At 42.4% G+C, this 22,604-nt stretch overlaps 1 protein-coding gene across 1 annotated transcript in view; it reads right to left on the bottom strand.

Moving 5' to 3' along the window:
• LOC136612060 (leucine-rich repeat-containing protein 40-like) overlaps positions 1-22,604 on the bottom strand; it is a 76,759-nt gene that overhangs the window by 5,130 nt on the left and 49,025 nt on the right. The window contains exons 7-9 of the mRNA XM_066592140.1: positions 20,999-21,273; positions 18,935-19,000; positions 16,151-16,313 (exon numbers count right to left, since the gene is read on the bottom strand). Coding sequence (XP_066448237.1) covers positions 16,151-16,313; positions 18,935-19,000; positions 20,999-21,273 — 504 coding nt within the window. The remainder of the gene's footprint in view (positions 1-16,150; positions 16,314-18,934; positions 19,001-20,998; positions 21,274-22,604) is intronic.

Below are 22,604 nucleotides of genomic sequence, written 5' to 3'. Positions count from 1 at the left end.
TATTTAATTTACCATATATATTCGAGTATAAGCCTAGTTTTTCAGCACATTTTTTTATGCTGAAAAAGCCCCCCTTGGCTTATACTCGAGTGAGGTAAAAAAAAAACCCCGCAATACTCACCTCCCAGCCTGCGTCTGTGTCCCTGGCGCGATGGTCTCCCCGGCGGTGCGGCAAGCTGCTTGAGAATTCTCCCCGCTGTCATCTCCCTGCTCAGCTTTGAATTCCCCTGCCATCAGCGCTGTGTAGGTAAGCGCAGCCAATCACAGCCGGTGCTCAATCATTCACAGCCATTCAGTGGATGATATCACTAAATGGCTGTGATTGGTTTATCGAGCGCCGGTTGTGATTGGGTGGCGCTCGATCCAATCACAGCGCTTACTTACACAGCGCTGATGGCAGGGGAATTCAAAGCCGAGCAGGGAGATGACAGTGGGGAGAATTCTCAAGCAGCTTGCTGCACCAGCAGGGAGACCATCGCGCCGGGGACACAGACGCCGGCTAGTAGGTGAGTATTGCATTTTTTCTTTACCTAGTATATACTTGAGTATAGCTAGGCTTATACTCGAGTCAATAAGTTTAACCATTTTTTTGTGGTAAAACTTATTGACTCGGCTTATACTCGGGTCGGCTAATACTCGAGTATATACGGTATATAATATTTAAATATTTTTAAAATGCTATTAGGGCTCATTCACACAGTGCACAGCTTATTATGCATGTAATACGCAGCGAATACAGTCCATTGAAAAAGAATGCAGCATGTCCTATCTTTGTGCTTTAATAGCCAATTTAAATCAATGGGTATGTGTAAATACACAGGAAATATGCAGGAGACCTGCGTATATGCTGCATATTTACCCACAAAATGAGGCCTCGGTCAGACAACCGTTTTTTGCCGCGATTTGCGGATCGCATGACGGATGCGCATCCACAAATCGCATGACCGGGGCCGACGATTCGCCGAAAAATCTGCAGCTAGCAGCGTTTTCGGCGAAACGGGCCCGATCAAAGGAGCGCTGTCCAACCCATTGAAATTGTATTGCCGGCTCCATTGAAAGCAATGGGCTGCCGGCGAGCGCGGCATGAATTTTCGGGAAGGGCTTAGAAATATGAGCCCTTCCCAGAAAAACATCCAAAAATGTAAAAATAAAAAAATAAAAAAAAAAATATATATATATATATATATATATATATATATATATATATACTCACCTTGTCCCTGCAGCCGGAGTTCAGCCGCGGCCGGCCGGCAGTTCTCCTGAACTGCTCTGTGTAGTATTCAGCAGCCGGGGATACTGAATGGGCTGCCTCTGATTGGTCACAGCCCTCACCAATCAGAGGCAGCTCTCACTCACCCATTCATGAATTGTGAAGCAATGGTTCTATATATGCGCAGATCGCATGCGCATATCGCGCGAAAAAACGCCCGCCTGACTGAGGCCTTAATGCGATTTCATTCATTTTGTACTAGTTCCTTGTAGTTTTCTGCCCTAACATTCACAAGAAAGTTTGTAGACACTAGGTGAAAAGCATTACATTCTTGTTTCGCATTACCCTACAGCAAGTTTTTGAACCGGTCATTTTTTGAAGTGCTCTCGAATCTAAGGACCCACAAAAACTCCCTCTTTAATCTTTGCCTCGTGTCGAATCGAGGGAATTTTTCATGAAGGTATCGGAAAGCTGGTGAAGTCCAAGCTATGGCTTTTACAAAGTTCTTCATCAAATCTAGTTTGATGTGAAGGGGTGGTAGCAGGATTTTGTGAGCCTCGACCAGAACTGGGTGATGGATATTCTTCTCTCCAACTGCTACATTTTGTCTACGAGTCCATTCCTACCACAAGTAGTGCAATTCCCTTGCTCGGCTATCATACTCACATAAGAAACACATGTATTTTGTATATTCCTGCTGCAGTCCCATTAAAAGGGCAACTACCTTCAAATCACCACAAAGGTGCCAGCTGTATTTGTTATGCTCAATGGAATTCAGTAGCTGCTTTAAGTTATTGAAACTGTAATGATGTTATTACAGTCCAACTGGATAAGTTTACATGCTAAAACAGAGAAAATGAACTATTGAAATAGCTTCAAAAGAGAGCCAATAAAAATTTTCATGGTCATATTTGTGTTCAGCGCACCAAGACACTACAGATTAGACCTTTTTAAGTCAGTAACAATTTCAGTGTTGACCAGTGCAATTAGCCTTGCTATAGGACTGGAACTTACAATCATTTGACTGATTATATCATAGTATATAGTACTTTTAATTGATGGCTATTAAGCCCTGCCCTAGCTTAAAACTGCTTGACTATTACAGTTGCCCGCAATCTTTAATGTAATCAAGCCCCCCTCCTCTCTAAGTGAAGTGGATGTTGTTGCTTATGTCATCCACAAGCTAGTGTAGATGCCGACATCCTGGAAGTCAAAGTGAGTCAACACATGCACAGAGGAGCTTAATCAGTCGTCCCACTGAACCGTTCACCTAATTTGCATACGGTGCAAAATGTTTAAAAAGTTACTTTCCAAAGGTATAATAGACTAGTGGGGCATAATGTATACATGTTTAGAAAGTTATCCTTATGACTGATGACATGCTGCCACTGTTTTAAAAGGGTCAAACCTGCTGACAGGTTCCCTATAAACCAGGGGTGTGCAACCTTTTCTGGTCCGAGAGCCACATTGACAATGGCCAGCATAAAATATAAAGAATTCCCATCTGAGACATTTATGATATTTAAAAAATATATGCGATAAATATCTAATCGGTGTAGGTTCCACTTCCAGGACTACCAATTATCAGAGGAATAGGGATTCCAATCATCTACAGTCAGAGGTTAGGTCATCAGTATTGGAGTCGCAGAAAATCTCTTCAAACTTTTGCAAGTAGCGATGCAGAAAATATGGAAAGAACATTTGAAGTACTGATTCTAGTGCTTTATTGTGTAGTATAATGACTAGACATGAATGAATGAATGAATGAATGAATGAATGAATGAAACAGTTCAAGTTTTGCCTGCTTGCACCTTTTGTATTTTTACTCTTTTTTTATTCAACATGTACATACTGCGACCAAGGTGTCCCTAGTCTATAAAAAAGAAACCCCAAAACTTGAAATAACACATATACATACAGCTTGCAACCTTTCGTAAAGCTTTATAATGAACTTGTCATTACCCATAAGCATCATAAGCTAAGCTATTGTACTCATAGGACAGGTCCCAAGGAGTCCGGGAGTGTACTTCTTATATTTACCTGGCACATTGTTCCCGCATTGTCAGCTGTAGAAATTAGGGTTACGTCTGTGAGCAAGACTCTTTTCTTCAGTCAGTGCGCACACTCCCATAGAGAACAGTCTGTGTGCTTGTGCACAATGAAGAAGAGAGTCATGCCTACAGACCAAGTGCCAACTTCCCTGCGCAACAGCTCGGGAATGAAGAGCTGACTATAGGTACCTTTGCACAGGCTGATAGTCACCAATAATTGTTCAAAAGAGCGATTATGAGTAACCATCGGCTAATGTACGCACGGACCTGACAGGGCACTTAGCGAGCAGTTGCTCAGTATGTCGCTAGTCGTTCTGTTTCAGCAAGCTGAACTATTGAGTAACTTCTCAATAAGTGTAAACAGGAGTTGATCAATCTTTGAGAGACTGTCTGTTTGCAGTGAATGAAGGCAGGCAGCTTGAAAAGATCTGCAGCTCGCTCCATCCTCATTCTCTGACAGACTATCACTCCTGTGTGAAAGCAAGGAGCAATAATTACTGGGATGGCTGTCGGGAGCTTATGTGCCCAACAGTTGTAGCATGTAAAGGTACTTTTAGTATGCAATGCACATTTCACAACTCCGGACTCCTTGGACCCGTCCTATGAGCACCATAACTTACTTTGTCGTGTTCATAATAGGTGATGACAGGTTCTCTTAAATTATACTTGTCGTTTTAAGTGACTTTTGAGAATGTACGCACGTGAGATATAGTGCTTCATTTACATGAATGTTTAGAGCTCCGCTCGGAGATTCATCTGCTGAATTCTATTAAAACACAGGTTGAAATACTGCTGTACTGTAAAATGAAATACAGGAAGACTGAAAGCAAACAGGCTCCATTATAATCAGTGGGGTCTATTTGTCGCATTCAGATCCTTTTGGCTAGTGGATTCTATTTTTGCTGCACACATAACTGAGCAGAAAATAAAAACACACCATGCTAATATGAACAAGCCCTAATGGTATTTCTGGGCATCATATGACTTGCACGTGGCATTTTTCACTAGTTTTCTCTCTCTGGAATCAGCATCTCTGAATTTCAATTGTCCCTGAGCGGTTAGACACTGTGCACAGGGAAGAGCAGAATATCTTCTCTATCTGTCTCTAGCACACCCTCATAAGTAATAGCACCATGAAGGGCACTGTACAGCAGTACTGAGCAGGGTAGATGTGATTTCAGTAGTTCTAGGACAGTAAACACTTGTTAGCTGCTGCAGCAGGACTGTGTGCACTTCTCCCTCACTTCTTCTCCCCCTCCCTCTCTCTATAGACGTCTATGAGAGAATAGCCACCTCCACTTTTGTCTATACTAGAGACAGACTTCACTTGACAACAGGGAGTGGACAGCAACGTAGAAGAAAGTGAGACCCTCAGTGGCTAGCAACTTTAGATGGATTTTTCAGCAGAATAACATCACTCACATGAATAAAGTGATTTGCACTTTCTTCTTATTATCATATTAGGTAGAACATCAGCAAATTTGTTTGAAAAGTCGCAAGCCATTTAACTCACTATAAGGCCGCTTGCACATGGGCGACAAAAATCGTGCGTTTTTCTTGTGATGTGACAGTGCTACAAATCTCATGTATGTAGAGCCCATGCTTTTCAATGGGTTCCTTCACATTAGTGATGTTTTGTAGGCTGCTACATTACGAGAAATAAAATCACGGCATGCTCTATCCAGCTGCGATTTGCTGTTTTGTAGCCCATGTTGCCTATGGAACTTTCCTTTGTGTTGCATCACATCCCACAAAATTGTGCTATTCGTGCGGTTCGATGTAACTTTTACAGTAGGAAGTCCAACTATTTGTCCCTAAATAAGCCCTAGCTGCATTAAAAAAACAAAACAAAACAATACATTACCTAACAGGCTCTGTCCGCTCTGCTGTACTTCTCCTCCGGCAGTTCTGTGGCACTTGTTTGTAGTCTTCAGCCACTGCTTCCTGGTCAGGGGGTTCAAAAATCCCACCTTCAGGAGGGCTGGCTCTGATTGATTCTCGAGCGTCACGGCTCAGCCAATCGCTGCAGCGTTCGATGAACCAATCACAGTCATCGCATTGAATGTACCTGAAAACTACAAACAAGTGCCGCGGAACTACCGAAGGAGAAGTGTGGCGGAGCCGACAGCGCCTGTTAGGTAATGTATTGGTTTTTTTTTTATATAGCTAGGGCTTATTTTAGAGGTAGGGATTATATTTCAAGACCCCCTGAAAGCCCGGAAAAGAGTGCTACAAAGTCCCATAAATTTGTAGCGCCACAAAATCGCGATATCGCCGTGAGAAAATGCAGTGATATTGCACAGAAGAAAGCTGCGATATCGCTGAGATTGACGAATGGCAATCGACAGAGTAATTTGATCAGTACTCATTTAAATGGCCTTCACACAGACCGATGCAAACTGTATAGATGACTAAATGATTATTAGTATGACCGTTCATCTCTCATATACTTTCATTATGGTTAGTACTACATCCTCTCTTTACATGTGCTGCCAACTACGATTATTTTTTTTCGCCGCATAAAAGTGTTTGCTCCTTTATTTGCTGATCAATTCCCTGTTTTACATGAAACAATGATGGAGAATGAGCATTCACGTGAATGCTTGGTCAGTCAATTATTTGTCATTTAAAGGGGCCTTTTTTGTAAAAATCTGCCATGTTAAGGGTGTGTTTATGTGCGTACATACGTGTGCACATAAACACGCGTCTATCAGAACCATTAGTTCCCTATGGTGTGTTCACATGTCCGTGTTTTACAGGCATGCAAACGCGCGCACCTGTAAAAAAAAAAGGGTATGCATACACCGCATAGGTCCGTGCTGCGTGTCAATATTACCCGTGGGGAGTCCCCTTGTCACTGAACAATGTAACAGCAATGTCACAGTGTTCAGTGACAAGAGGACTCAACGCGGGGAGTGAAGAACCCCCTGCCACAGCTGTGGCAGATGATCGCAAAGCTCTCCGATTTTTTTCAATGGGGCCACTGGCCATTAAAAGCAATAGAATGCCGGCACCCCCGCAATAATTTTTAGGGAAGGGCTTTAAATATAAAAATCAATCCTAGCAATGTAGTGAAAAATACATACTTACCTCTCCGCTGCTACCAGGGCTAAGGCGGTCAACGAATTCAATGAACGGCCGAGCGCTGCCTGTGATTGGCTGAGCGCTGTGACCAATCACAGGCAGCACTCAGCTGTCATTCAATGAATGGCTGAGCGCTGCCTGTGATTGGCTGAGTGCTGAGACACAGCCCTTTCAGCAGGCAGGGATTTTAAATCCCCACTTGCTAAAAGAACTTCATTACAATAACGGGACTGAAGAGGCTAGACACGCCTGAGCCCCTGCAGCGGTGGAGAGGCAAGTCTGTGTGTATATTTTATATATATATATATATTTTTTTTTTAATCTTTTTTTCACCTGATGATAGGAATGATTTTCAGGGAAGGGCTTATATCTGCCCGCACCTGCATTTGGTTTTGTGCAGACCTATGTACGCACCAGCACACGCTCGTATGTATATAATGATCATAAATTTCACAGGATGTTTGGACTTTTATTATACATCCCATTTTCATCGATTTAAGGTATCACTTGCGATTGTTCATGCAATCTGACATCAGGCATGGGGAGATGCAGGTAGCACACTGGGCTATAAAGTTGCCAAGGCCACTGCACAAAACCCCAAAAATCTGAAGCAGGAGACCTAATAATGAGAACTGGCAGGACAACACTTTAATATTGCTGAGTGTATTAACTCACTACTATGGTGCATTATCAGTGTGATCTTTAATTTTGGTTATATATAATACATGTTCCATTAGTGCAGATTACAATGACATTACTGTCCATTCCTATTTTTTTGGATGATGTAGCACATAAAGGAGTTCTTTATACACATCCTACAACCCTCATGGGAATCCAGAGCACCAGCACTGATTATACAAGTATGAAATAACACTCAACCGAAAACATATGCACACATGGTAAACACATGTTAAACATGCATTGAGAATGCTTATTACATCTTATAGGTCATTAAAATTTTTCCAACTGAGTTATTATGCAGTTTTAGATGCTGGGGTGTAGTAGTAAAGGCCATCTGCATCCTGGGAAACACAGGATAAAAAGTTTAAATTTCCACTATGACAAAGTAGACTTCCATGTGACATGTTTACTTTAAATATTATGTGTCTGCTGCATAAAAACAAGGATTAGTGTAGTAGAATTCAGTCATATTGCCCTACTATCCACCTAAGGCCCAATGCCCACGGACGGAAATTCTACAGCGAGACTCCGCGTGGAATTTCCGCCGTTGCATGCTACCATAGGATTGCATGTGTGCACACAATCCTTTGCAGACAGACGCAGTTTTGATCGCGGAAAATCTGCATGGTAGCAAAGTCGCGGCATGTCCTATTTCTGTGCGAGCCTCGCGCCGGCTCTGCTCTGTGCATGCCCGGCTGTGCGCCAGCCGACACACTGCAGAGCAGAGAGAGAAGACGCCAGACGGATAAGCGAGAGGTAACTGCAGGGGCAATCTCGCAGTCGGAATCCGACCCGACCATGTGCATGAGGCCTAATGGGGAAATATTGCAAATCTGTTTTTCTCCCAAGAGACTTATTTGGGCTTTGTTATGTTAACTATGGTACACTTGTACTGTCTTAAACAGATGGCTTTTACATCTATATCCATTGGCCCTTATTCATTATTATTGTTACTAAGATTTTCTTGCCCAAATTTTTCCGTCAGTTTAAACTATGGATTATGCCTCTTTGACACTTGCAAATGGAAGGGAGATGGAATAATACCTCCACAGCGCCACCTATTGGAAGGCAGCATTTCTTCAAGCCAAAGTGAGACTTTTTATACAAGCCTTGTAACAATGACTGGGAATTAAAAGCAAAGCCAGACTATGCACAGGGTGCTGTTTCAGGGTATCTGCCAGACTCCTACTACACTGATGAAGGGCAAATACCCTGAAACAGCACCCTGTGCATGGAGTCTGGCTTTGCTTTTAATTTCCAGTCATTGGACAAGTGGTCATTAGTACTTTGATGTATTTTAGTGTACACCATTAGATGAACAGTATATCTTATACAAGGTTAATACAAATGATCTTCCTGATTTGAAACCCTCATAACTTTAATGACACTCAGATACATAAATTGGATATCAATGGAAACAGAAACTCAAAAATGTGTATTTGTAAGACTGTCCTTGTTGTCCATAGCAACCGATCACAGAGCAGCTTTTATTTTACCTCAGCATCTTGAGAAATGAAAGCTGCACTGTGACTAATTGCTGTAGGACACAAGGACAGTCTTACTGTTAGACAGTTTTGCTAAATGGGACCGAAAAAGTTTCATTCTGCCGTAGTCATTACTAGAGTGATATGAGACGCGAGGTTTGTGTCCTTGGTTTTCACACTTACCATCCGGTTATTAACCCCTTAGTGACCAAGCCTGTTTACGCCTTAATGACCAGGCCAAATTTTGCAAATCTGACACGTGTCACTTTAGCATGGAAAAAGACCAGAAAGGTTTTGCATATCCAAGCGATTCTGACATTGTTTTATCGCCACATGTTGTACTTCATTTAGGTGGAAAAAAAAGACCGATAGAATTTGTGTTTATTTATTAAAAGCGCCAAAATTGGGAAAATTTTGAAAAAAAATCGGCATTTTTTCACATTTCCAACTGCAATATCTCAAATATGTGCAAACATAATATAGAAATTTTTGCTAAGATTTATATTTCCATCCGTTTACTTTATTTTGGGCGCACATTGGAAAAACTTTCGGGTTTTTTTTAACCATTTAGGAGACGTACAAATGTAACATTACTTTTCAGCATTTTGAGGAACACTTTGTTTTCCTACACCAATCCAAGATTGGAAAGGCTCATAGGAGTCAAAATGATAGATACCCCCACAATTGACCCCATTTTAAAAACTACACCCTTTAACGTATTCACTTAGGGTTGTCATGAGCATTTTAACCCCACAGTTTTTTTTCAGGAGTCAATGCAATTTAGAAGAGACAAACAAAAATTTCATATTTTTGCAAATATGTCATTTTAAAGACAGGACTTTTTTCTATAGTACACATGAAAATTAGGATTTGCACCCCAGAATGGATACCCCTGTTTGTCCCGTGCTCAGAAACATACCCATTGTGGCCCTAATCTTACGTTTGGATGCACAATGGGGCCCAAAATGAAAGGAGCAATCGGTGGCTTTCGGAACAGAAATTTTGCTTGAAGGAGATTTAGGCCCCATTGCCCACTTGTAGAGCCATTGAGTGACCAAAACTATGGAGAACCCCCACAAGTGACCCCATTTTGAAAAGTAGACCCCTTAACGAATTTATCTAGGGGTACGATGACTTTTTTGACTTCACAGTTTTTGAATGAATCTAAGCCAAGCCGAAGGAAAAAAATTAAAATTTTCATTTTTTTGGTAATTCTGTCATTTTAAAAGCAGTTTTTTTGTACAGCACATATATGAATGAAGACTTGCACCCCAAAATGGGTACCCCTGTTTCTCCCGTGCTCAGAAACATACCCATTGTGGCCCTAATCATATGTCTGGATGCACAATGGGGCCCAAAATGAAAGGAGCAAGCGGTGGCTTTCGGAACAGAAATTTTGCTTGAAGGAGATTTAGTCCCCATTGCCCACTTGTAGAGCCATTGAGTGACCAAAACGATGGAGAACCCCCACAAGTGACCCCATTTTGAAAAGTAGACCCCCTAACGAATTTATCTAGGGGTATGATGACTTTTTTGACTTCACAGTTTTTGAATGAATCTAAGCCAAGCAGAAGGAAAAAATTACGATTTTCATTTTTTTGGCAATTGTGTCAATTTAAAAACTGTTTTTTTTGGAAAGTGTACATAGGAATGAAGACTTTCGCCCCAAAATGGATACCCCCATTTGTCCCGTGTTCAGAAACATACCCACTGTGGCCCTAATCTACTTAAAGGAAACATAGCTAGGCCTATAATGGAAGGAGCACCCGTTGGATTTCAGGGTACAACGGAATAAATTCCAGTCCCCATTGCCCACATGTAGAGCCATTGAGCGTCCAAACCGATAGAGAACCCCCACAAATGACCCCATTTTAAAAACTAGACCCCTTAACAAATTCATCTAGGGGTGTACTGCATATTTTGACCCCAAAGTATTTGAATGAATCTAAGCAAAGCAAAAGGAAAAAATTACGATTTTCATTTGTTTGGCAATTTTGTCAATTTAAAAACTGTTTTTTTTGTACAGTGTACATAGGAATGAAGACTTTCACCCCAAAATGGATACCCCTGCTTGTCCCCTGTTCAGAAACATACCCATTGTGGCCCTAATCTACTTACAGGACACATGGCTAGGCCCATAATGGAGGGAATGCCCGCTGGAATTCAGGGCAGAACTGAATAAATTCCAGGCCCCATTGCCCACTTATACGGAAAAAAATTTGACTTCCTAAAAATATTCCCCCCCCCCCCCCCCCCGCCATCCCCATTTTTTGGCATTCCCTAAATATTAGATAAAGGTAATAATATAAACTGCGTTTTATGTCCGAAGACAGGGGTAATTACGGAGGCTGGTTGGGCTGGGCACATGGGGCAAGAAAACCGGGTATCCCCCCCCCCCTCCTCTCATGTATTTTCGGGAGTATTTCGTAACCTCAGCGGCGGGGATGGGGTGTAGAAAGTGGCGCTGTGAGGCTTTGTAATCTTGCTGCGGTGCAGCGGTCTCACAGAGAAGGCGCTCCACAAGCTGCTCCTGGAACTGCAGGAAGACGAACGTTCCCGGGGCTTCTTGTAAATTACAGATTACAGGTAGCGGTCTGAATAACGCCGGGCTCACGTAGCCGTAGGAGGAATCCGCTTGCCGAGGCCTGCAGCGGATTCCAGCTGTGAGCCCGGCTGTGACCCTGCGTACGGTTGCGTAATGTACTGCGCATAACTGCCTACTCACACAGGCGTTTTTTTGTTTGCATTTCCCGCGACGTTGCTTAGAGATGACTCGGGTACCCGCAGCCCGTACACAATGTGTTTGCATATGGGCTGCGGGTATATCCGCGGTCATAGAGCACAAAGGGCTCTAGGTCGCAGATATTCGTGGTAAAATATAGCATGCCATGTTCTGTTTCTGCGAGTGGATTACGTAATTCTGACCCGCTAATTGGGGGAATTGTGTAATCCAATGCATGCGATTGATCCGTGGATTACCGCTGATCAAGCGCATGCAGAACCTGTAATTCCTCTCCGGTCATGTGTGACCGGCCTAATGTTAGTTCGCTACTTTATCATGTGACCGGGGACCGCTCAGCGAGGCCACCGGTCACTGCTCCAAGCACTCAGCAACCGTTGGTCGCTGGGAGCAAGGAGATTTAAAATTTCCTGGGCTACCCGGCTCCTGCGAATGTGTCCGGCATTTTGCCGGCGGGCGCATGCGCAGCAGCCGGAAGGGTCCATGGAGGATAATCGCATCTGGATTCAAATGCGGAAGCCTCGGAGAAGATGTTTCATCTCCCCCAACCGATCGCATCGGTGAGGGGAAATGAAACTGCCCCTTTTTAAAGAACTTTTACGTGATCGCCATTATGCATTGGATAACGGCGATCACGTGACCAGTAACCGCATACCGCGGCTCCCCGTGACATCTCCAGGCTCTTGGCTACCTTTTGTAGCCAGCAGCAGGGAGATTTTATATTTCTTGGGCAATCTTTCACTTTTGCACATGCGTCCGCCATCATGCTGACAGGCGCATGCGCCGAAGTTGGGGTAAGATCCACGGATCAACATCCCACAGGGAACAAATCCGGGACCTTGGGTACGTAATTTCATCCCCCCTTACGGATACGATCCATAAGGGGAGATGAAACTTTAACTTTTTAAACTTTTTTTTACGTTTAACTTTTTTTTTTTTTAACTTTTTAACTTTATATGATCACCGTTATCTAATGGATAACGGTGATCATATGACTGGAAACCGCATACAGTGGTCCCCAGTCATATCTCCCTGCACTCGGCTATCTGTGACAGCCGGGTGCAGGGAGATTTTGAATTTGCCGGACTCGCCGGCTTCTGCGCATGCGCGCCGCATCAGCACATCGCAGAAGCCAGCGGGGGGTCCCGACACCGGCCGGAGGACATCGGCGGACCTGAGGTGAGTATTTTCACCTCCCCTCATGGATCCGATCCATGAGGGGAGGTGAAACTTTTCTTTTTTTACACTTTTTTTCACTTTTCCGCGATCGTCGTTATCCGTTGTATAACGGTGATCGCGGTACCGGGGACCGCTCACCGCAGTCCCCGCTGACATCTCCTGCCTCCCGGCTACCTACAGGAGCCGGGAGCCAGGAGATTTTAAGTCTCCCGCGCCGCCGGGCCTTCTGCGCATGCGGCTGACGTAATGCCGCCTGGCGCGCATGCGCAGAAGGACGGCTACGGCGCCCGGAGCATCGGGACAGCTGGGAGTCGTGCGGCGGACATCGGTGAGTAATTTCAGCTGCTCCGATGGATCCGATCCATCAGAGCAGCTGAATCTTTAACTTTTATTGCACTTTTATTTACTTTTTTGCGATCGGCGCTATCCATTGCATAGCGCCGATCGCAATGCCGGGGGGGGGCTCCGAACAGCCCGGGATGACAGCTCCATGCTGTCAGCTACCTGCGGACACCAACAGCATGGAGCTGTCACGTCCACAGCCCGAGGGGCATTATTCTCTGCAGGAAGCATGTTTTTACGTCCTCAGAGAATAAAGCCCACTTCGGGAGGACGTAAAAACACTATGGGCTGGTCGTTAAGGGGTTAATGTGCAATATCATTGTCGAACAAAGATTGGTGAAGACCAACCCAGCCGGGCACACAATTCGTAAGTGATACTTAACTTTTAAGGAAAAAGATTGCATCTGTAAGTGAATATCATCAAGCCGTCCACAAGTATGTATGAAAACAGTGGAGCAGGTCCGTGCAAGTTTCACATAACGTCCTCAGAAATCCATAATGAGAGCCATCAAAGAATTAGACATCTCGCAGCAGAATATGTGGAAGATTCTGCGCAAATGTTTGCAATGTTATCCCTACCGATTGCAAGTGTTACGGGCCCTGAAACTGGAAAACAAAGGTAAAAAATCTGACTTTTTTCAAATTCCCGTGCATGCGCTCTCCCACAAACTTGTATAAGAGATCGCATACACGGGACTTTGAAAAGAGTCAGATTTTCATGCACCGCCGGGACTTCAGAGGAGGACATGTTCTGTTCGCATGGGCAGATAAGCACAGAGCCCACAGGAACGTGCCCAAAGAACAGGGATATCACAAACACAGGGACCTAAAACGGAATTCAGACTGGACATGCTGACGGAAACACCAACTGGACAGAGCACTGTATTCTGCGGACTGGACTTACTGACAGACATAACATAGGGACTGACAAATGACCAAAACACTGACCTTGCATATTTGTACACATAAGCAGATGATATAGTTATAAAAGTAAGAGGTATTGGTTCGTACATTGGCCAATGAACTTAAGCCGCAAAGCCACGACAAGGCTCCTCGTGTCTTGCGGTCCCTATACTAGCAAGACACATCTACTAGAGGACCCTAAGGGACACCCTAGTGCAGAAATAGCAAACAAACTCAGCAGGACAAACTGACATAAAACTGACAGAAAATAAACGTACAAACGAACATGAACCAACAACATACCAAACACGCTACAAGCTGCAACACACAAGGATACATGACTGCTCACTCTGGACACCAAACAGACACTAACAGGAGCTGGGTTTATATGTGAGCAAAGACCCAGAGGATTGGCTAGCAGGAGATCACCACACCCAGCCAGCACAATCATGCTGCACCTGTGGGCTTGTGCTGCTAGAAACCATAGTACTACAGGTCCCAGCAACACAACCTAACAGGACAGTTCTGGATCGTGAGAGCAGGCGAGTATAAAAAATACATCACCCGCAACCTTTCACCTTCTCTAACAGCCCCATAACTTAGTCTATGGTGCTGTGGGGACATCCCAGATTTGCTTTAAAGAGGACCTATTACGTCCCCACACAACAGAAACTGGCCTCATATCTACTATATTGTCATGTGGCTGGTCTCCACTGGTGAACTGTCACCTCAGCCACTGACTCTGAGTGGTAGACACTGCATACCTGACAATTTACTAGAGAACTAAAACTAATGGTCAGATTGCAGGAGTATGTGGGGCTATTAAGTGCTGAAATCAGTGAAGAGCCTGCCTTAGGGTATACAGCCACATTCAGTTGTAAGGTTAACATGTTCTCTTTTCATTACTTATCATTACTTTTTATTTAAAATTTTGATGTGCATAAAATCTATTCTCTGGCCATGAGATTAAAAGGAATAAATCCAAAAGGGTATTCCCAACAAATATTTTTTATATACTGTATGTTAAATTACTATAATTAAAGATACATTGTAAAATTATAATTTAACCAGGTCTACCATGTTACCATTTCTTTACTTACCATAACTTTTTACTTGAAATTTTTCAAGCACATGAAAAAGTTACTCACTGGCCATAAGGCTAATTTTACAAGGGCGAGAGCGATTTGGGACCGTGAAACTTAGCCCAATAATATGCCCGCCAATGCGAGGCGTTTTTGTGTCAAAAATGCTCGCATCACTTCAGGAAAGTTGTGATCCTCTGGCGAGAGAATTGGCAAGTGTTTTCCATTGTTTTCACTGGGAAAAATCGCACTCGCATGCACATCGCACGCTGTGCAATGTGTTTTCCGGCCCTATTGAAAACAATTGGTAATGTGTTCCGATGGAACAACCAAAGATAGGACATCCAGCAATTTTTTCCCGCACCGTGATCTGGGGAAAAAAGATTGCTCATGTATATGACCCCATTTAAAAGAATGGGGTTCATATTCGTGTGAGATTTTGGCATCTCGCAATGCACAAAATCTTGCGCAATTTTTTCTGCTGTGTGAAAACAGTCTTTAGGATTTATATTCTCCTTTTGCTATCAGTAATTTACCATAACAATGTTATTTTGCACCATGCTAATGGTTTACTGCATGTTAGTTAGTTCAACTGAATGGGATAGGCACAAAAATTCCAGCAACAAGTTTGTGGTATATGAAAAGACCTTTAGGGTGCTTTCACACAGGACGGAATTCATCCGAGTGGACATTTCTGCACCACAATGCTTTCCGTATGGGGCTTGAATTCCATACCTGTTAAAATCCGCGCTTCTTTAATTCAAAACCGCAAGATTCAATTCAACAGCAGAAAAGCTTTCTGCTGTGGAATTAAGAATGTCATGCAGATTTCTAACATATAGAAGATGCAATATACGCAACCTAAAGTTTGCAGAAAAGAATGCAAGAAATTTGGCACAACATTCCGCAGAACGCATTCTGCAAATAACGCAACAAAATATGCGCTAGTTGACAAAATCCACATCTGTGTTATGTCCTATTTTGTCCTGCGTGATAACACTCTGAGAGCTCTTCTACCTGGAGTCTCACTATATAGTCGTATGTAATGTCATTATATACTTATAGGGGATTATTTACTAATACTTTCTAAATGTTAGACAATGCAAACTCAAAATGTGCCAGATTTATCACAGTGGATCTGCTGAATGATAAATCTGTCACCTTTTCTACGTTCAGAGCACCTATTAGTTGGTGCAGTTTACATTAAAAATTTCAAAAAATTTTGGTGCAATTTTTTACATAATTTAAGTCACGCCCCTCCACCGTATAAGTCAGAAAAACTGTCTGAAAGTCTATAAAAACACATAGAAAATGTGGTGCAAAAACATGTAAAACGCTTTTGTGGCATAATTTCGGGCAGAAAACTCACATTTTGAATAGTTGTAAAATCCTACCTCCTCAGGTTTTGTCAGATCTTTGAAAGACAGATTTCCAGGCTTTCTTTTTCCATTTTCCCACTTCTCCCAGAACTTTGTAAATAAATGCTGCTCAGTTGCTCTTTGAAGCTTGCCCAGGTCTATATTGAGGAAATCCTCCTGTGGAATAGTGTCAATATATCTACATTGAAAGCAAACAGTGCAAACAATAGCTTTATTTTTTGGCTCTTAAACAGGAACTTGCATACTAATGACACAAGACCTACATTTACATTCCGGAATAAGAAGCTGATGCTGCTCCATAGAATGCGAGTGCCACTATTTTTGATTGCTGACACCAGCCTGCAACAGCTGTGATCAGCGTTAACGCTCATCACAGCTCTTAACCTTTTAAATGTCACTGTCATTTTTAACAGCGGCATTTAAAGTCTCATTCTTCCAGTTTTCTGAAAGGGATGTCATTGCTGATTGTCTATCAAGCCATGCCCGTGGCGTGGCTTGATGGACGGCCTGTAAGAACACGGCATAATGCAATGAGCGATCAAACAACCACAAATTTAAAGGGGTTGTCCCGCGCCGAAACGGGTTTTTTTTTTTTCAATAGCCCCCCCCGTTCGGCGCGAGACAAACCCGATGCAGGGACTTAAAAAAAAAAAACGCACAGTACTTACCTGAATCCCCGCGCTCCGGTGACTTCTTACTTACCTGGTGAAGATGGCCGCCGGGATCTTCACCCTCGGTGGACCGCAGGGCTTCTGTGCGGTCCATTGCCGATTCCAGCCTCCTGATTGGCTGGAATCGGCACGTGACGGGGCGGAGCTACGAGGAGCCGCTCTCCGGCACGAGCGGCCCCATTCAGAAAAGAAGAAGACCGGACTGCGCAAGCGCGTCTAATCGGGTGATTAGACGCTGAAGATTAGACGGCACCATGGAGACGAGGACGCTAGCAACGGAACAGGTAAGTGAATAACTTCTGTATGGCTCATAATTAATGCACAATGTACATTACAAAGTGCATTAATATGGCCATACAGAAGTGTATACCCCCACTTTGTTTCGCGGGACAACCCCTTTAAGTCCTCTATGGGTACTATGCAAATGTGTTTTAAAAAGTTGTATTAATTTTTATAAAAATAAAAAGTATTGAAAGCTAAAAAAAAACTTTGTCCCATGTTTTTAATTAAAAAATTAAAACAAAAAAAACTCAAAGGCATATTTAGCATCACTGCATCCATAAAAGTCCAATCTATCAAAGTAACACATTATTTAACCCACATGGTTAATGTCGGCAGAAAGAAAAAAATAACCACCACCAGAATTGCACTTTTTTGGTCAACCTGACTATAAGGAAAAAAAATGTAATAAAAAGTGATCAAAAAGTTACATGTACTCCAAAATAGTACCAAAAGAAACAACAGGATTTCCCACAAAAAAAAAAGATCTCTCGCACAACTATGTTGACAGAAAAAAGTTACAGGTGTCAGAAGATGGTGACAGAAAAGAATTTATTTTTTTTCCCAAAAATATCTAACATTTTAAAAGGAATACAGCAAGACCTTACCCTAAGTAAGGTCTTGGTATTTTCTAATGGTACTATTTAATGTAACATATAATGTACTGAAAATCTTTTAAATATTTCTAAGTATAGTAAAATAGAAAATAAAGGCAATTCCCACTTCTTTGTTAAGGCTTATTCACACATCCGTATATTGGCTGGGTTTTCATGCCTGGCCGATATACGGTGTCCCTTTTTGCAGGGGGAAGAGGCTGGAAGCGCCAAGAGCAGTGCACTGAGCTCCCATCTCCTCTCCGCCCGTCGTCACGGTTTGCAATGGGAGGGGCGGAGCCAAGTTCCACCCCCACCCCTCCTATTGCATATAGTGGTGAGGGACGGAGAGGGGGCGGGAGCTCAGTGCACTGCTCCTGGCGCTTCCAACCTCTTTCCCCTGCAAAAAGGGACACTGTATATGGGTGTTTTTACGCGTGTTTATTCATGTGTAAAAAAGATTGCATTGCGTGCGTAAAACAAAACACATGACCACGTCCATTGCCACCCGTATGTTTTATCTTTTGTACGTTCAAATTTTATGCGCATGTAAAATTCGCACATGTGACCGCTGCCATTGGAAAGCATTGGTTCTATATAGTGCTGTCTTTTTTAAGATCGCACATTGAAACGCCTGTGTGACTGAGCCCTTAAGGGGTTAAAGGGTTTGTCCCACAAAAACATTCTTCAGAGTCAAATGCAGCCCATAATTATACAGGTTTCTTGTATTCACACTTATAAAAACTGCACTTTAACACAAAGGGATCCCTTTACTTTCAAGTACTCTATACGGAGCGCAAATCCATCAAGTTGTAATAGCCACTATACAAAATGTTATGACAATTAAGCAAAAGATACATTCAAATAACTCTACATCCACTTAACAATATAAGGACAGCGCAGATTTAGCACAGATGGTTGAACTATTTCCCCAGATTGTAAGCTGTTGCAAGCAGGACGTTCACTCCTATTGTTCAATGTGCTTATTGGTTTGATTATATATATATATATATATATATATACACACACACACACACACACACACACACACACATACATGTACCCTATAATTTGGATAGTGCTAAGGAATAGGTTATATCACTATATAAATAATGGTTATTAATATTTTTATACTGTAGCTTGAGGAGGAATATCTGAAAAGCGAATCATTTAAAAATAAAGTAAAATAAAAATGTTGACTTTCACAAAATGTTACATATTTTATAACAGCATTTATTTTCTTTTAAAACTATTACCTGATACAGTTCTCCATCTCAGATTTCAGTGTATCTTCAAATTCAATTAGCTCCTCTTGTAGACCCCTGCAATTTAAATATTACACCTGAACCACAGAACCTACATCTCCTTTACCCCATGTTTAGACAGATGTTCTAGTAATATATAAAGCTAGATAATTCTAATGCACAAAGCTCTTTAAGCAGGGGTATGTCCCATTATTGAATCATAGTACTTAAAGGGGCAGCAATGACAATTAACCCCTTGAGTGGCGGGTTTCCTACCACCCTGTCGTGCCCACCAGGGCAGGTTTTTTAAAATGGTCTAATCATTGAATTTCAACTAATTTTGCAGTTGCGTCTCAAGAGCCATAACTTTTTCATTTTTCCATTGACACAGCCATATAAGGGCTTGTTTTTTGCGGGACAAGTTGTGATTTTTTAAACAGGGGGGAGGAAAAAAAGAAATGGGGAAAAAAGAAAAAAAGGGGCCATGTCATTAAGGGGTTAAATAATGTATTAACTTTAGAGATGAGCGAACGTGCTCGGCCCCGCCCCTTTTTTGCCCGAATACCGCGAATTCCGAGTACTTCCGTACTCGGGCGAAAAAATTCGGGGGGCGCCGTGGCGGCACGGGGGGTAGCAGTGGGGAGTGAGGGGGAGAGGGAGAGAGAGAGGGCTCCCCCCTGTTCCCCGCTGCTACCCCCCACACCGCCACGCCTCTCCCCGCCCCCCGGCGCCCCCCGAATCTTTTCACCCGAGTACTGAAGTACTCGAAAATGGCGGTACTCGGGTGCGTAAGTACTCGAAACGAGTACGTTCGCTCATCTCTAATTAACTTCCTTCTCTGGGTCATTACGACGCATGGATACCACATGTGTGATTATATTTTTTATTTTTTACAAAGTAAAGGGAGACAAGTGTTTTTATTATTTTTTTTATAATTTTTTTTTTCTTTTGTCCCTTTAGGGGACTTCCACAGGGACCCATCAGGACCCCTGATCACATTCCGGGGGTCCGATGGTGACAGCCCTTTACATGCTGCAGTGACAGCCCTTTACATGCTGCAGTCACATAGACTGCAGCATGTAAGGGGTTAACACAGCAGAGATCGGAGGTTTTCTCTGATCTCTGCTGTAACAGCTAATACCTAGCTGTCCTCTGACAGCTAACAACCAGCTCTCCCTGCCACAGAGACCATCGGCTTGCTTCTGACAAGCCGATGGTCTCTATGGCAACCTGTAAACAAACCAGTGCAGGAGATTGCCGGCATGTCGGCAATATCTTCTGCTGGTTTTTCAAAGCCCTTGCTTTGTTCTCTGTGGGACTGTGCAGGCAGAGCACACTGTCACAGCTTGTGGCATTGTGCTCTGCAGCTCCCATAGTGATACATAGCCCGGAAATCTTCCGGGCTATGTTGCTATGAGCAGTGGAGCTCGTCACGGAAAATTTCCGGGCGTGCCACTCAAGGGGTTAAAGGAGTTTTCCAACAATAAACATTTATCACCTGTTCACATTCATAGATGATAAATGTTAATCTGGTGCCCTACTGCTTTACCTTCCACAGTCACTAGTATTAGGGTCTTATATACCTCTTTCCTCCTCATCAATATGGGTGCAGTGAGGAGACGTTTGTATGGAGTGATGATCAAGCATGTATATATAGGGTAAAGTAAACTCTCTTAAGTAAAGGATCTTTAAAGTAGAACTCATCCCATTTACTAGAGGCAAAGGGCTCGCCTCTTTGTTTGCAGTTATTTGTATCTGTAGAGTTGGAATTACACTTGCAATGTTTGATGCGGTTTTTGAGCTAAAGCCAGTAGTGGATACAGCAGGAGAGAGATATAAATGCTTCTTTTATATTTCCTATTACTTTTGAATCCACTACTGATTCTTTCCTCAACAAAAAACAATTGATTCAATTGGTGTTCTAGCTTTTAAAAATCAAACCTTAAAGACCTTTCATAAAATTATGAAACAAGGATTTCCATTGCCAGCACTTAGTTAAACCGGTTGCACCACTAAAATCTATGTATCCAATCGAAGAGATACAAAAAAATTGTCAACTCTTAAAGGTATCCTCACAATATCTTGCTGTGCAAATGATGAATACTACTTTCTGCTGCATCTTGTTTACTCTTAAGTCTCTCCAGTAGCGTTTTCTTTACTGCATCCTTAAGTCTTTCCCTTGTGTAACATTCTCCATATAGGCTATTCTGTGATTGTCTAAGTATTGATTGGTATGCTGGCAAATGGTCGATATCAGAAGGGTCTATTAGAACATAATTATCCAGGATGCGAACAGACGTGTGCTGCTTAAATGACATGGTGTATCTATTCTTTTTAGCCAAAGGATTTCCCTGTTGGAAAACAAATAAAGAGTTCTTTGTCAAAAAAGTATACTATGCTTCCATTGTGGACATAAATTCACAGACCCGCATCAAAGCAATAAAATATGAGGGAAATTAATATTTTTCTTGACTAGACGAGTAGCAATGTGGTGCCAGGTTTCTTGTAAAAGTATAAATAATACAGTGTATGATGTTTTTGGATTAAAGGTCAATTCCATTCAGTGTACACACACAGAATAAGCTGGCGCTACTCCCACCAGACAATGGAACAAACAGACCGCGGGTGTCTGACGATCTGGGTGATGCTCAGAAACCACAAGTCAAGATATGAGTCCAGCAATAAGGACTAGAAGCCACGGTACATGCCCTTGATGATCTTTAACCCCTTAAGGACATGGCCTATTTTGGGGTTAAGAAAGCAACAATTTTGGGGGGATTTTCATTTCCACTTTTCAAGAGTCATAACTTTTTTATTTTTCTGTTGACATGGCCATTTAAGGTCTTGATTTTTGCATGGCAAACCATTTTTGGGTGCATATAATCTATCGTAAAACTTTTATTATTTTTTTGAGAGCAGGGAGAGAAAACAGATCAATTCTGTCATTGTTTTTACATTTTTTTTACATTGCCAATCAAACAGCATAAATCACACAATACATTTTATTTTGCTGTGCAGTACGATTACGTTACCAAAAACACAATTTTTTTAGGTTTTTCCACTTTTGCACAGTAAAAACCATTTTTTGGAAATCATAGTTATTTATGCAACCCTGTATTTAAAGTTGAATAACGCTTTTGCTTTTCAATGGACGGAACTCTGTGAGGTTTTGTTTTTAGCGTCACGAGCTGTAGTTTTTTTTGTTTCATTTTGGGGTACATATGGGTTTTTTTATTGCTTTTATTTCACTTTTTTGAAGGTAAAATGAATAAAATAAGCATTTTGCTTCCGTTTTGTTTTACGGTTTTTGCTGCGCAGGATAATTGGTGTGCGCAAATTATAGCACAGGTTGTTACAGACACGATTATACCACATATGTGGAGTTTTTCTTAAATTTTTAATTTTTTCATAGAAATAGGGAAAAAAGGTTTTATTATTTTTTTACGCTGCTTAGGTCCTTGATGGGGACCTGATCCATAGAAGCCATGATCGTTATGGTAAGGCATTGCAGGACTTCTGTTCTGCAATGTCTTATCACCGGTTATAGCAATCATAGGCAATGGCAAAGCAGGATGCCTGTATCCAGCGTCCTGTTGCCTTGGGGACCCATCGGCCCTCTGCGATTACATCGTGGGGGTCCAATAACGTCACAGAGGGAGAGCACTCCCTCTGTGAACCCTAT

Source organism: Eleutherodactylus coqui, chromosome 2, assembly GCF_035609145.1.
Source record: "Eleutherodactylus coqui strain aEleCoq1 chromosome 2, aEleCoq1.hap1, whole genome shotgun sequence".
Lineage (NCBI taxonomy): Eukaryota > Metazoa > Chordata > Amphibia > Anura > Eleutherodactylidae > Eleutherodactylus > Eleutherodactylus coqui.
This window is presented reverse-complemented; position numbering and strand designations above follow the sequence as displayed.